Below are 14224 nucleotides of genomic sequence, written 5' to 3'. Positions count from 1 at the left end.
ACATCTCATCCAGAAGACAGCATCTCCGGCAGTGCAGCGTTCCCTCAGCACTGCACTGGACTGGAGTGTCAGCCCAGGCTTATGTGCTCAAGTCTCTGGAGTGGGACTTGAACCCACAACCTTCTGACTCAGGCGAGCGTGCTACCCACTGAGCCACAGCTGACATTAACTCATTCTTAGTGACGAAGGAGTCTATGAGCTCCGCGCACTTGCTGTTGGAGGTGAGGGTGGAAACGGCAGTAGAGAGGAGTTTCAGGAGATGGTTGGTAGTGGAGAAAGCTACGGGTTATCTTTGCTCTCCAGGATGAGACTCGAGAGAGAGAGAGAGAGAGAGAGAGAGAGAGAGCTTGATGTGGTGCCAGTCAGATCCGGTGATGGATGGCTAAACCGGTTATGCGCAAGTCTGTGTTCGGGCCTTATCAGGGGGTTGGAGGGTGGGGGATGGTGGGGGGACCATCTAGGATGAATGAGAGGTGTTCTTATCGAAACATATAAGATACTGAGGGGGATCGACAAGGTGGATACAGAGAGGATATTTCCACTCAGGGGAATCTAGAACTAGGGGACATAGTCTTAGGCAGCCCCTTATTCTATCTAAAACTGAGTTGAGGAGGAATTTTTTCTCTCGGGGTTGCAAATCTGTGGAATTCTCTACCCCAGAGAGCTGTGGTGGCTGGGTCATTGGATATATTTAAGGCAGAGATAGACAGATTTTTAAGCGATAAGGGAATAAAGGATTATGGGAAGCGGGCGGGGAAGTGGAGCTGAGTCCATGATCAGATCAGCCATGATCTAATTAAATGGCGGAGCAGGCTCAAGGGGCCAAATGGCCGACTCCTGCTCCTATTTCTTATGTTCTTATGTTAGGATGGGTAAGAGTAACGTTTTTACTGGGGACAAGAGCATCAAAGTTGACAGGTTGAAAGTGAAATTGTGAGGTTTTTTTCCAATGGTCAACACAGACTGGTGACTGAACCTGAAATGTACATGGTCTACATGGGTCAGTATCACACCAGGCAGTGTATCTACCCACTGACCCAATAGGACAACTCCAGAATATTAACAGAACTCTTTGAAGAAAAAAAAATGGCAGCTGAAAAAGGGTTAGCGGAGTGCCTGGAATGTAAGCTTCTGATGATCTACCTACAGGTCATCGAGGAGATTGAGGAGATGATGCAGAATTCCCCTGACCCCGATGTTGAGGAGACCCCATCACAGTCGGACCAGGTCTCTGTCCTCTCACAGGAGGTACAGGTGTTGAAACCGTCTAGCAGCAACAACAACATCCCGACCGAAGGTGAGGTGTCAGCGATTTGATGTTACATCGACCCCTGTATGGGGGGGGGAGGGGAGGGAGGGAGAGGGGGGAGGGGAGGGAGAGGGGAGAGGGGGGGGGGGGGGGAGGGGGCTGCAGGGGAACATTTACATCAGTGGTTTGGAGAAAATTGCCCTGGCTGATGGGTTAAAAATAGATCAGTTTTTCACATCTCACTGTCACAGGCTCCTTTTTAAAAATCATTTGAAAGCTGATTTCCTGTGGTTCTGTCCACAATGAGTTGGAGGATAGGAACCGCAGGAACAGGAGGCCATTCGACCCCTCGAGCCTGTTCCGCATTCAGTTAGATCACAGCCGATCTGCACCTCAACTCCATTTACCTGGCTTTAGCCCTTAATATCCTTAACTAGCAAAAATACACAGTGTTATGATGACTGGAGCAATATACTTCAATTTTAGTTACACCTCCAGCCAATTTCAGGGCACTTTTACTACATCTGTGTCTGTGAACTGTATAACCCACATTGCATTATTCCATTGCTAAGGCCTGTAAAGTACTTGATGTTTAATTGCTATTCAAGTAAAAACATTTTCAGGCCTATCAGAGTTTAATTACTGGGTATGGTAGCATAGTGCTTATGTTACTGGACTAGTAATCCAGTGGCTTGGACTAATGATCCAGAGACACGAGTTCAAATTGCATGGCAGCTGGGGAATTTAAATTCAGTTAATTAAATAAATCTGGAATTTAAAAAAAAAAAGCTAGTTTCAATAATGGTGACCATGAAACTACTGAATTGCCGTAAACATCCAACTGGCTCACTAATGCCCTTGCAAGGTCTGGCCTATGTGTGACTCTAGACTCACAGCAATGTGGTTGATTCTTAACTGCCCTCTGAAATGGCCTAGCAAGCCACTCCATTGTGCCTTCACCACAAGGACAGCAGCGGTTCAAGAAAGTGGCTCACCACCACCTTCTCGAGCAATTAGGGATGGGCAATAAATGCCGGCCTTGCCTGCGATGCCCACATCCTGTGAACAAATATATTTTAAAAAATTCCTTGTTGTTTCATGAGGGAACTGTGTGGATTGAAAAGGGCTTGAGAGTTTCAGGCTGCAGGGCAGAGGCAGTTAAATAAATATAGGTGGATTAATGCTTCAGCGGTTTTTGGTTACTGTGAAATTCGAATCCGTGTACTTTGCAGGCTTCTTGCGTGGCTGATGTGTATCACAACTTTTAACACAGGCTAAAATCTAATTGAGTGGTTTGTATAATTTATAGAGAGAATAATGGATAACTGGGTATGAGTTACAGGCTGGAGTCTCTAACTGAGGGAATCGATTGAATTATATCAACAGTCTGCTGAGCCAAGGAAAGAGATAAGAGTGTTGATCAAAGGGACCGGTTTAAAGGAAGGTTTTAAATGTGGCGAGGAAGGTACAGAGACTGGGGGGTTTAGAGAAGGAATTACAATTGGTGGCGCCTAGACGACTGATGGCACAGCACAGACCAATGGTGGAGTGAAGGGAATGGGGGATGCACATTATACCAGTGTCAGAGGAACAGGGAGTTCTGGGGGGAAAAAGAAAGATTTGTATTTATATAGCGCCTTCCACCAGCACTGGACTTTCCAAAGCACTTTACAGCCAATGAAGTAATTTTGAAGTGTACTTGCTGTGAAGGCAGTTCAGAGAAGGTTCACTAAGTTGATCCCGTGGATGAGGGGGTTGACTTATGAGGAAAGGTTGAGGAGGTTGGGCCTCTACTCATTGGAATTCAGAAGAATGAGAGGTGATTTTATCGAAACGTTTAAGATTATGAGGGGGCTTGACAAGGTGGATGCAGAGAGGATGTTTCCACTGATGGGGGAGACTAGAACTAGAGGGCATGATCTGAGGATAAGCAGCCGCCCATTTAGAACTGAGACGAGGAGAAATTTCTTCTCTCGGAGGGTTGTGAATCTGTGGAATTCGCTGCCTCAGAGAGCTGTGGAAGCTGGGACATTAAATACATTTAATACAGAAATAGACAGCTTCTTAAATGATAAGGGGTTATGGGGAGTTGGCAGGGAAGTGGAGCTGAGTCCATGATCAGATCAGCCATGATCTTATTGAATGGCGGAGCAGGCTCGAGGGGTCTTATGGCCTATTCCTGCTCCTATTTCTTATGTTCTTATGTAGTTCTTATGTAGTTGTAATTTGGGAAATGCGACAACCAATTTGCGCACAGCAAGCTCTCATAAACAACAGTGCGATAATGACCAGATAATCTGTTTTAGTGATCTTGATTGAGAGACAAATATTGGCTAGGATGCCGGGGATAACTCCCCTGCTCTTCTTCGAAATAATGCTATGGGATCTTTTACGTCCACCAGGGATTAACGTCTCATCCTAAAGACAGATTTAACCACAGAAGGAGCGGTCTCGGAGATATAGAATGGGGGCGAGGGATACACACAGATACTCAACTAGAGTGAAGAGCCAGACAGGGAAGACTTGAGTAGATTGAGAGTGAAAGCTTTAAAACATGCTTGTGTGTTTTGGTCCTGCAGAAGTGAAACAGATGACCGAGGCTGAGGTGGGTGAGCTGTTGGTGCAGATTGAATTGGCCATCAAGGATTACTCCGAGGATCTGATCCATCAGTTGGCACTGCGCGACGAGCTAGAGTTTGAGAAGGAGGTGAAAAACAGCTTCATCTCCATACTCATCGAGGTGCAGAACAAGCAGAAGGAACACCGGGAAACGATGAAGAAGAAAAAGAAGGAGAAAGGTGGGATTGCGCCGAGCATCCGGCAGGAGAGAGGGAACCACATGCCCGTGAAGGTGAGACCCCGGTCATTGTGTGGTGGAAGCAGCAGCAAGACTCTCTCCATTACCCGCCGCGCTGTGGCACTGTGGGACTGTGGAACATCGTCCACGTTTTGCTGCTGAATGATATGGTGGGAAGAGATGGGGGGGGGGAGGGCTGCCAGTTTCTGAAGGCTGCTGTCGATTCCTCCTCTGGGGAAGGTATGAAGTAGAGGCCTTAACTGCCCCCCATCCCCTCCCCACCTCCCCTATATTGGATGAGAAAGTGGTGGGTGATTCGGCTTCCACATGTTCCATAAAGCTTAGCTTAAGGAAGTAGAGGAAATATTCAGCACTATATCATATCTTTCAGAAACATGCCAAAGCTCTTCACATGCAATGAATGACTTTGAAATGTTCGAACTGTTATCTGAACACACCAGCCATTTTGTGCACAGCAAGATCACAAAAACAGCAATGAGATGAATTACCAATAATGAGGCTGGATTTGTCCACCCCCCCCCCCCTCCTGAAAGCCCATTGAGCGGCTAGGCCTCACTGACCGGGGGCAGGCGGAGAGGCTGACCCGTCTGAAATTGTGCCCGGGCCAGGAGTGGCGGACACCAGCTGACCCCCATTGACTGGCAGCGACCCCTTTCTGCCCCGCGCGGGAAATTGCTCCGCTGGAGCGGCAGTAACCGCCGGTTGGTGCCACTGACAGGTTCCCCCTGCGGGATGCTGTGTGTGCCTGAGCGGCGCGTCTGCCATTAATGGGGAGGGCACTCTGCCGTGGTCGCCATTTTATTTTACTTGCCGGCCGACTCCTAGGTCAGCCCGACGATGGTGGCCACAGGTTCGGCCGGGCCGCCAACAGGAAGCCCGGCACTCTCTTGGATACCGCTGGCAGAGTTCGCAGTGACCCTCCCCTTTAACACAAGGGGAGGGACGTTGTGACACGTCAGCGTGGCACTGATGACTCAGGTTGATGGACGACCCGATCCAAGGGCACTTCTGCCGCAGCCGATCGGAACACCGCCCCGACCCCAAAATAAAAACTAACACCTGAATATTGCTCTCAAAATCTTCAAAAACAGTGAGTGCGCCTGCACTTAGTCAGGGGGCAATTTCGGCTCCGATCCGCTTTTGTTGATATTGATTGGGGAATGTCAGCTAGGACATCAGGCTCTTCTGTGAATAATGTCATGAGATCTATACCATCCACGAGATCTTTTCCATACATCTAAACCACCAGAACAGTCGGACAGGGCCTCGGTTTAACGTCTCGTCCCAAGGACAGCAGCTCTGACAGCGCAGCACTTCCTCAGAACTGCACTGATAAGTGTTAGCCTGGTTCTTGCGTTCAAGTCTTCGAGTGGGGATTGAATCCATGACCGTATAATGTAATCATGGCTGATCCGATCATGGAATCAGCTCCACTTCCCTGCCCGCTCCCCAAACTTGTAGCAGGACTTCTCTGCTTTTATACTCTATCCCCCTTGCAATAAAGGCCAACGTTCCATTGGCCTTCCTGATTACTTGCTGTATCTGCATACTAACTTTTTGTGTTTCATGCACAAGGACCCCCAGGTCTCTCTGTGCTGCAGCACTTTGCAATTTTTCTCCATTTAAATAATAATTTGCTTTTCTATTATTTCTGCCAAAGTGGATAACCACAAATCTGAGGAACATTGTTACGCACTTAGCTCAAGACGGTGTGCACCTCGGGGTGGGGGGGAGGAGTAGGTTGGGTGGGCGAGGGTGACGATGATGCCTGAAGAAATGGCAGACATAAACTGGGCAAGATGAGGACCAGGTTCTGCACTCCCAGAAAATTAATTTTGTCATTTGTTCAACTTTCATTATCAGCCCTCCATCACTGTGGAAATTTCGCCTTGGGAGACTGTTAAAAGTATAAACAAGAAAGCACAGATAATTAAATCATTTTGTTGATGAAATAAGCTATGTTAGGCCATAGGCTTTGCTGACAATTTGTCACAATATTATAACAGTCTGTAGGGCACAGTGACTGCAGAAAACACAGACCTGATGTAAGCAGGGAGTCTCTCATAGCAGACTCTATCCTGTTTACTTACATTGCACAGAAATCTAATTATCACCTTTTCCCATTGACTGCTATCAATATATTGACACCTATCAACATATTAATCTATTGACCCCAATAAGACCAAACTTCAGTTACTCTCATTTACAGGACTTCGGTTGACTAATGTTGCCACTCGCTTCCAAATCCCTTCAAATATCGCAGCTACAAACCACTTCCTGATCCAGACATAAAGGGGCCGAGATACTGGAGAAGTTCAGCTGATAGGTTTTTTTCTTTGGTCGGGGTGGAAGTTGTGATGGCTGCGGGCGGAAGTGCCCCTGCAGCGAGTCGGCCGCTCCGACTGGTCATCGGCACCCCGCTGACACGTCACAACGACCCTCCCCTTCAGTTAAAGGGCAGGACCATAGAGAGCTCTGCATGTAGGGCCACCAGGGAGGGTTTCAGCCGGGCCAGCGGCCTGGCACCCAAGAGGGCGTGCCAGGCTGCCTGTTGGTGGCCCGGCCGAAACCGGGGCCATAATTGTCGGCCCGACCTGGCAGTCGGCCGACAAAAATAACATGGAGCCGCCGGCAGTGCGACCTCCCCTTTAAGGGTAGACGAGCCGCCCAGTCACTGACAGTTCCCCGCCGGGGAAAGCAGTCAGTGGCACCGACCGGTGGCAGCACTCCCACGGGGCAATTCCACGTGAGGGGTCGCGCCGGTTGGTAAACGGTCGACGCGTCCCTGACGCGGCAGGAAAATGGCTGGTGCGGTAACCCATTCCTGCTGCCAGGTCGGCTCATCCATCTGCCCCCGGTCGGTGAGGCCTCTCCGCTCCATTCACACCTCTTAGAGGCGGTAATGGAGCTTATGGAGCGGGGCAGTTTTGGCCTCAAAGCCTTTGGTTACCCAACCATAGGGAGTAACAAGGTAACAATCACTGGAAGAAGCCTGTAAACATTGCTGAGGTCATCAATAATTTTAAGAGTTGGGCAAACATTTGGCAAGAAAATGAGTGGAGAGATGTGGGTATTGAATGGAGTATTCCGTTCTTAAGCTCTGAGTCCGACTCATTGTTTCTGTTCTTGTACGTTCCTCTGTTGCTAAAGCAGACTAAAGGCTGCCCTGTGAATGTTGCTCACTTTACTGTATGTGGCAGTGCCACCATTAGACACTGGGAATAGGCATTCAGTGATATTCAACCTCACTTCCCCCAATCTCTGCGAGTCCGACCCTTGGATGAAGACATCCACATATTCAACTAATAGTACCAGGTTGTCAGCAGTCCACAAGAGAACTGCTGGCTCCTGCACTTATTAAGGACACATAAAGGCTTGAGAAAGGGATAGTGTCAATTTACATTATGGGGTGGGTCATTGTTTATTTGAACAAGTCGGGGAATCTCCCCATGCAGAGCCACTCAAATTCCTGATCACATATTAACCCAAGTGTTGCACTGTGTTGAGTAATAGTGACTCAACACACAAGCTGAATCAGTCTGATGAAATAATTATATGCACGGGGCATGCGAGGAACTCCAGTCCTTTTAGTGAACCAGCCAGTTTGGATGTGATATTCAGACAAGTGGCATTCTGCAGTGTTTAGGGATTAAACTTTCATCCTCTCTAAAGAGTGAGTATCTGTAAAACCGAAGTCTGTCTTTTTTTTCCTCCCCTCCCATCTTCTTCTGAAGACATTGACTTCCTTAACATGGCTCAGTTGGTAGTACTCTTGCCTCTGAATTAGAAGGTTATGGGCTCAAGTCCCACTTCAGAGACTTGAGCACAAAATCTAGGCTTATACTCCAGTGCAGTACTGAGGGAGTGCGGCATTGTCAGAGGTGCCGTCTTTCAGATGAGATAGTAAACCAGGCTGCCCTCTCAGCAGGACATAAGAGATCCCATGACACTATTTGAAGTGTTGTCCTGGTGTCTTGGCCAATGTTTATCGCTTAACCAACATCATTGAAGCAGATGATCTGGTCATTAACACATTTCTGTTTGTGGGAGCTTGCTGTGTGCAAATTGGCTGCTGCTTTTCCTACATTACTGCACTTCAAAAGTTCTTGATTGGCTGTAAGGCACTTTGGGATGTCCTGAGGTTGTGAAAGGCGATATATAAATTCTAGCTCTTTCTTCATGGGCTATGGTTGTCTTGCCCTAGTGGCTATTTTTCACATGTCAAGCCTTGGTACCTAATGGCGGCAGATAGTTTGCCCATGGTGAGCAATAATTGAGTCCAACCCTGTCCTCATCCTGATGTCAGCACTCCCACACTTCGAGTAAGTGGTCGCTCTATAGTGATCAGGAGCAGGAACCTCAGCTGATTTTCCTTTCTCTAACTCAATCCAATTTTAACATCCCTACTACTATTATGGCTGAGGTCAGATAACTCGGTAACAAACCTGTGATTTTCTGTTCTGTCTGGCTCAGAGACAGAGAAACTTTACCTTTGAGCCATTAGCATTACATTTTGTTGGTAGATTATAACTATGTTCAAATGAAAGACTTTTTCCGCAATTTCCCACTAAGTAAATTCCTGCCTTCAGTCAAGCTGCCTGGAAAAGGTGTAGAGTAGGGTAAGGATCAAGCCCACAGGGAAACATGCAAACATCAGGGAATAGGAGGCAATTCGTGCTGCTCTCTTGTACCTCCGTGTTATGTATTAATGCTTTGGGGGGGTCACCAGACACCAGAGGGTGCCGCGGTTGGAGGTCAACGGGCTGTACGCACGTGGCATGTGTGCTTGGTCACCTGTATATAAGCTGGGTGTCTTTGTCACGCAGACACTCTTGGGCTGGAATAAAGATGGATCAGGTTGCACCTGAGTGAGTTATAGTAACCAGACTCTTGAGTCATTACACTCCAAATGGCTGGGGAATATCATGGTGTTTGAGGTAGAGTAGGCAGAGAGGAGAAAAATAACAAAGAAAGAAAGACATGCATTTATCTGGCACCTTTCACAACCTCAGAACATCCCAAAGCATTTTACAGACAATGAAATACTTTCGAAGTGCTCTCACTCTTTGCAATGTAGGAAACATGGCATCTAAGTTGTGCACAGCAAGCTCCCACAAACAGCAATGAAATAAACCATCATCTGTTTTTTAGGTGTTGGTTGAGGGATAAATGTTGGCTGCGGCACCGGAATAATTCCCCTGGTCTTCTTAGAAATAGTGCCTTGGGATCATTTATGTCCACATGAGGGCAGACGTCACATCTGAAAGACGCAATGGAGTGTCAGCCCAGATTTTATGCTTTTAGACTCTAGTCAAGAGTTAGCTGACGTAGGGTGGAAAGAGGTTCATGTGGAACATAAAAACACCGACGTAGACCATTTGGGCCAAATGGCCTGTTTCTGTGCTGTAAATGCAATGCAAGTCTCTGGCTTAATGGGGACCTAAAAATAAATCACATTTCAGGTTGTTAGGGTGATTTTGACATCACATGGGTCCATGGCCATTTCCACATTGTGATTGGATAATGGTTAATTTATGTAAATTTACCAATACATATTAACTATCAGTCGCGTGACTCACTAGCTTAGAATGACATCACATTGTGTAAAATGCAACAATCAGATGTGTCTTGGGAAGTCAGTCAGTGACTTAGTTCCCTTTGTCACCTTGCTTCTGTTTCTGACCTCTTGAGCATCCCCAATTTGTTTTGCTCCACCATCGGCGGCCATGCCATCAGCTGTCCGAGCCCTAAGCTCTGGAATTCTCTCCCTAAACCTCTCTGCCTCTCCACCTCTCCTCCTTTAAGACGCTCCTTAAAACCTACCTCTTTGACCAAGCTTTTGCTTATCTGCACTAATATCTCCTTATGTGGCTTGGTGTCACATCTTGTCTGATTATGCTGCCGTGAAGTGATGTGGGATGTTTTACAATGTTAAAGGTGCTATATGAATGCAAGTTGTTGTTTCCGTTTGTCACCTTACTTATAACATCTCCTGATAACCTTTCCTTCTGTTAAACATGGCCCTCAGCGTTTCAGCATGGAAGGAATCTCCAGCGTCATCCAGAGTGGCATTCGACAGACCTTCGGAAACTCGGGCAACGAAAAACAGGTAGCTAGCTGCTCTTGGTATTGTTCCCCTGTTATATCGTTCGGGGTTCATAATGAGCTAGGGGTTGCCAACCCTCCAGGGTTGTCCTGGAGTCTCCAGGAATTAAAGATTAATCTCCTGGACATTGCTGCGAGCATTCTGGGAAAAAAAACCATTGGGGCATTGAATAAAACGGTGTGTTTTTGTTTTCATTTTCTTTAAACACTTTTGTTTGAGTTCTGAAATTATTGACGATGGGGCGAAAGGCTGTTTGAGTGGGCAGAACGGTCGGAGGTCATGTGGTGAAATCGCTAAGAATATGTCTAACCAGAGTTGGCAACCCTATAATGAGCCAGCATTGGATGATAAAGGAGAACTGGATTTAACAAGGCTAAAAGCAGCAGCAGCTGACAGCTCACTGCCAGGTTTCAACCTCCACCCGACTGTTTCAAACTAGTTGATCAATTGCAACATTGCTAAAGCACTCAGCGGTATTAAGGGAATATCTATTAATTCTTAAAATCAAATTGATGTATCGAAACCCTACTGAAAGCCACTCTTTCTACCACAGAACGTGGAGCAAGTGATGACTCAATCATTGTGTTTGTATCACTATGCATATCATTCAACAGAAGCTGAATGTATCACTAAACACCATCGGCTGTCAATGGGGCGTGGTCTGAATACAAAGCATGTACAAATCTTCATTTATTGACAATCACACAACTTGATTAGTACAGAAAGTGAGAAAATTGAGTGTGTTTGAAAGAAATCAGAAGTGTGTAAAAATGTGAACTTTGCACTTTATAGGCACTGTGGCATAACTGGTCAGAGAATCCCCACCGACCCACCCACCCTGCCTTTTCTATCACTTTTGTGTGCCCAGAATGAGTGGTTTATGGTAAAGAGCATCTCAGCAAATGTAGGGGGGTGGAGGGAAAGTACTCCTGCTGAACCAGCTAACCGCCTGTTTCCTTGCTTCTAGTACCTAACCACAGTAATTCCTTATGAGAAGAAGGGCACGCCTCCAACAGTTGAAGATCTTCAAATACTGACCACAAGTGAGTCATTTAAAAAAAAAACACTGCTGTACAGCTTTCTTACACTTTTCGCTTTGTTGTTTTAAACGTTGAATTATGCACACACTCAGTTGTAGTAAAGGTAGGATCTTTTTTTCAGACATTCATACTATACAAACCAAGTATGAAAGTTACTGAGACACTTCACAAAGGCAGTTCTTCCAATTTCCATGGCTGCTTGTGACACACACACCTTCCAAGATTCCAGTGCCTAGTGTCTAGTGTGTGTGTGTGTCAAACTCTCATCTTTATACCAAAAAAGCCTTTGAACTCTTGTTGCCTTGCATAGTACATGCAGACAATTAAAATGCAGACGATGTAGACTCAAATGACATTGTCCTGAAATCATGGCTAACTGCTTTCTGAATTACTATATACAAACCAGATCGTTTAACATACAGACGATGTCATCAAATTATTATTCGCATAGTAACAAGTGACACTCAAATTCTCAACATACAGATAAATGACCAGCTATTCATTTCACTGGCTAAATGACACTATATCGTCTAGCAGCCTGTTTCAATCCAATCTTGAATCTTCCAACTTTTAACCCTTTCGATATTTCCAGACCGCGGCCGTAGCAAAGCGTTTCAGAAATGTAGGCTTGTGCTCCCACAAACACTAGCTCCAGTTTTTCCTGAAGAGTTTCTTTGGTGAGATTGTGTTTTTTGGGGCTATGTCTTATCGCCTTGCAAAGATTAGATAGCAGAGTAAGGCTATCATTAACAACCTGCCTTAATCCAGTCGGAAGTGAACCACTATATCACCTCTCTGATATTTCCATTAAAAATAGCCATCATTGAGTGAAATTACAGGTGGTTTTATGCTCAGTGTTAACTTGGCTCAGATTGGCCAATATTTCAGTTGGGCACCCATACTACTATCACATCACCCAAGGCTGCACTTGGACCCAGGTTCCAGAGGTGAGAGGTTATTGCGCCAACCCACCATACTAATGGACCTCATAGTCAATTACTGGATTATACCCACTGGTAAATAGCAACTCATCATGTAACCAGCAGTTACTTACTACCAGAGAGACGGAATAATCTGGAGAAGTATCTCTCCACTTCCTGATTTTCCATTGACAGGAGTTTTGAAACCAGATTATAGTTTCTGGATTTCCCTGAAATACAGCTTTGCTTTTTGTTTGTGTAAAAGTAACGCTTAACAAAATGTCATGGCTTTAGGATATTGCCATATTATCAGTCTGTTACACACAAACCATCTAGTACTCAGTCTTCCAACATGTTCACCTTCTCTTTCTTCGCTCACTCCTCTCCCACATGGACCTATTTTTTCTTCAGGTCTCTCACTACCATACCTTTCTCCCCATTGTTTATTTCTCTTGGCGATTCACCTTCCATTCTGTCTTTAAATATTTTATGCTGTATTTTCCTTTCTTTGTGAATTTTTCCTACACTTGGCCAAGGCTCCTCTGCTGTTGATAGTCAGCCTGAAGCTGGTGCCCCCTCGAACTAGCTGGCAAGAGACTCTCGAGTCTAACAGATGTGCTCATCCCTTCTGATTTTCCCCCTCCTCTCCCCCCACCCACCACCCCCATTTGGGTGATATAGCCTATTTTCAGCAAATCCCCTTCAGATTGGAAAGGGAGCAGATCAAAAGAAAAGGACTTGCATTTATAAAGCGCCTTTCATGGCCACTGGATGTTCCAAAGCACTTTACAGCCAATGAAGTACTTATGAAGTGTAGTCACCCTGTTGTAATTTGGGAAATGCGGCAGCCAATTTGCAAACTCCCACAAACAACAATGTGATAATGACCAGATAATCTGTTTCAATGATAAAAATTGGCCAGGACACTGGGGATAACGCCCCTGCTCTTCTTCCAATAGTGCCATGGGATCTTTTACATCCACCTGAGAGAGCAGACGGGTCCTCGGTTTAACATCTCATCCAAAAGACGGCACCTCCAACAGCAGCACTCCCTCAGCACTGCACTGGAGTGTCAGCCTAGATTTCTGATCTCAAGTCTCTGGAGTGGGACTTGAACCCACAACGTTCTGACTCAAAGGCGAGAGTGCTACCCATTGAACCACAGCTGACAGGGATTGAACCCGCAATTTGCCTTTGCCCCAAAGCTTTGAGCATCACCGTGTCACCCCTTCCTCTTGTTCTGCGATGTGAACAGTATGTTCCATAATCCCTCACTGAGTGATTAATGAGGCTGACCTTCAACAGGCCATATAGTACCACCCACCTCAGCTCTGGACAATGGACTAGTCACAGTAACATGCAGCCTGTATACATTCAAAGCAAATCACCAGGTTGTGCAGAGTAAGACGTGTACACATAGCTGCAATAATGATGGATTGCCGAATGTGTCCAATGGTCGATGTTCCTTGCATCACTTGATGCCTTATTTCTCACAATTGGCTGCTCCCCAATGTGCATTCCATATGTATTTATACTGCAAATGCAGCAGTGACACTCCCAAAAGATTAATTCTCTCCTTTTACAATCAAAAGCTTTCTTTGATAATTTTGAAGATGTTAAACAATTAATTCTCCTGAGATACTGGGGATGAATTACACAGCGCTGTGCAGCAATATCATAAAAACTTTCAAAGAGCATCTTTATGATTCTGCTAGAAATACCGACCAAAATCTTTATAAATACATCTGCAGTGTCCCTGTGCAGTGACCAGAGTAATCCTCCTCAAAATGTTGGCTAGAGGCTGATTTAATTCCAGTCAATAAACTGTAACAAGTCTCAAAGTGATATCAACCATTCAAGTGGTTTTCAAAAGCACTTATTTTGTGTTCCTTAATCCTGACTGGAAAGTATTGGCATCTTAGCTCCAGACCTCCATTTGAAATCTCATTGGGTTAATTCACTATATAGCTTATGTATTTGTGTAATGACAGCCTGAGGGAGACAATGCCATTGGCTGACTGGGAACATCACACTGATTTTGTATAGTGATCAGGCTCCTCCTACTCTCTGCTCCCAGCCAAACGCCCTTGT

The 14224-nt window shown here is 45.8% G+C and overlaps 1 protein-coding gene across 4 annotated transcripts in view; it reads left to right on the top strand.

The window, feature by feature from the left end:
- fez1 (fasciculation and elongation protein zeta 1 (zygin I)) overlaps nucleotides 1-14224 on the top strand; it is a 125229-nt gene that overhangs the window by 97207 nt on the left and 13798 nt on the right. For all 4 annotated transcript variants that reach the window (XM_070894323.1, XM_070894325.1, XM_070894322.1 and 1 more), the window contains exons 4-7: nucleotides 1150-1297; nucleotides 3829-4100; nucleotides 10096-10176; nucleotides 11141-11216. In XM_070894323.1, the coding sequence (XP_070750424.1) occupies nucleotides 1150-1297; nucleotides 3829-4100; nucleotides 10096-10176; nucleotides 11141-11216 (577 nt within the window). The remainder of the gene's footprint in view (nucleotides 1-1149; nucleotides 1298-3828; nucleotides 4101-10095; nucleotides 10177-11140; nucleotides 11217-14224) is intronic.

Source organism: Pristiophorus japonicus, chromosome 11 (assembly GCF_044704955.1).
Source record: "Pristiophorus japonicus isolate sPriJap1 chromosome 11, sPriJap1.hap1, whole genome shotgun sequence".
Taxonomy (NCBI): domain Eukaryota; kingdom Metazoa; phylum Chordata; class Chondrichthyes; family Pristiophoridae; genus Pristiophorus; species Pristiophorus japonicus.
This window is presented reverse-complemented; position numbering and strand designations above follow the sequence as displayed.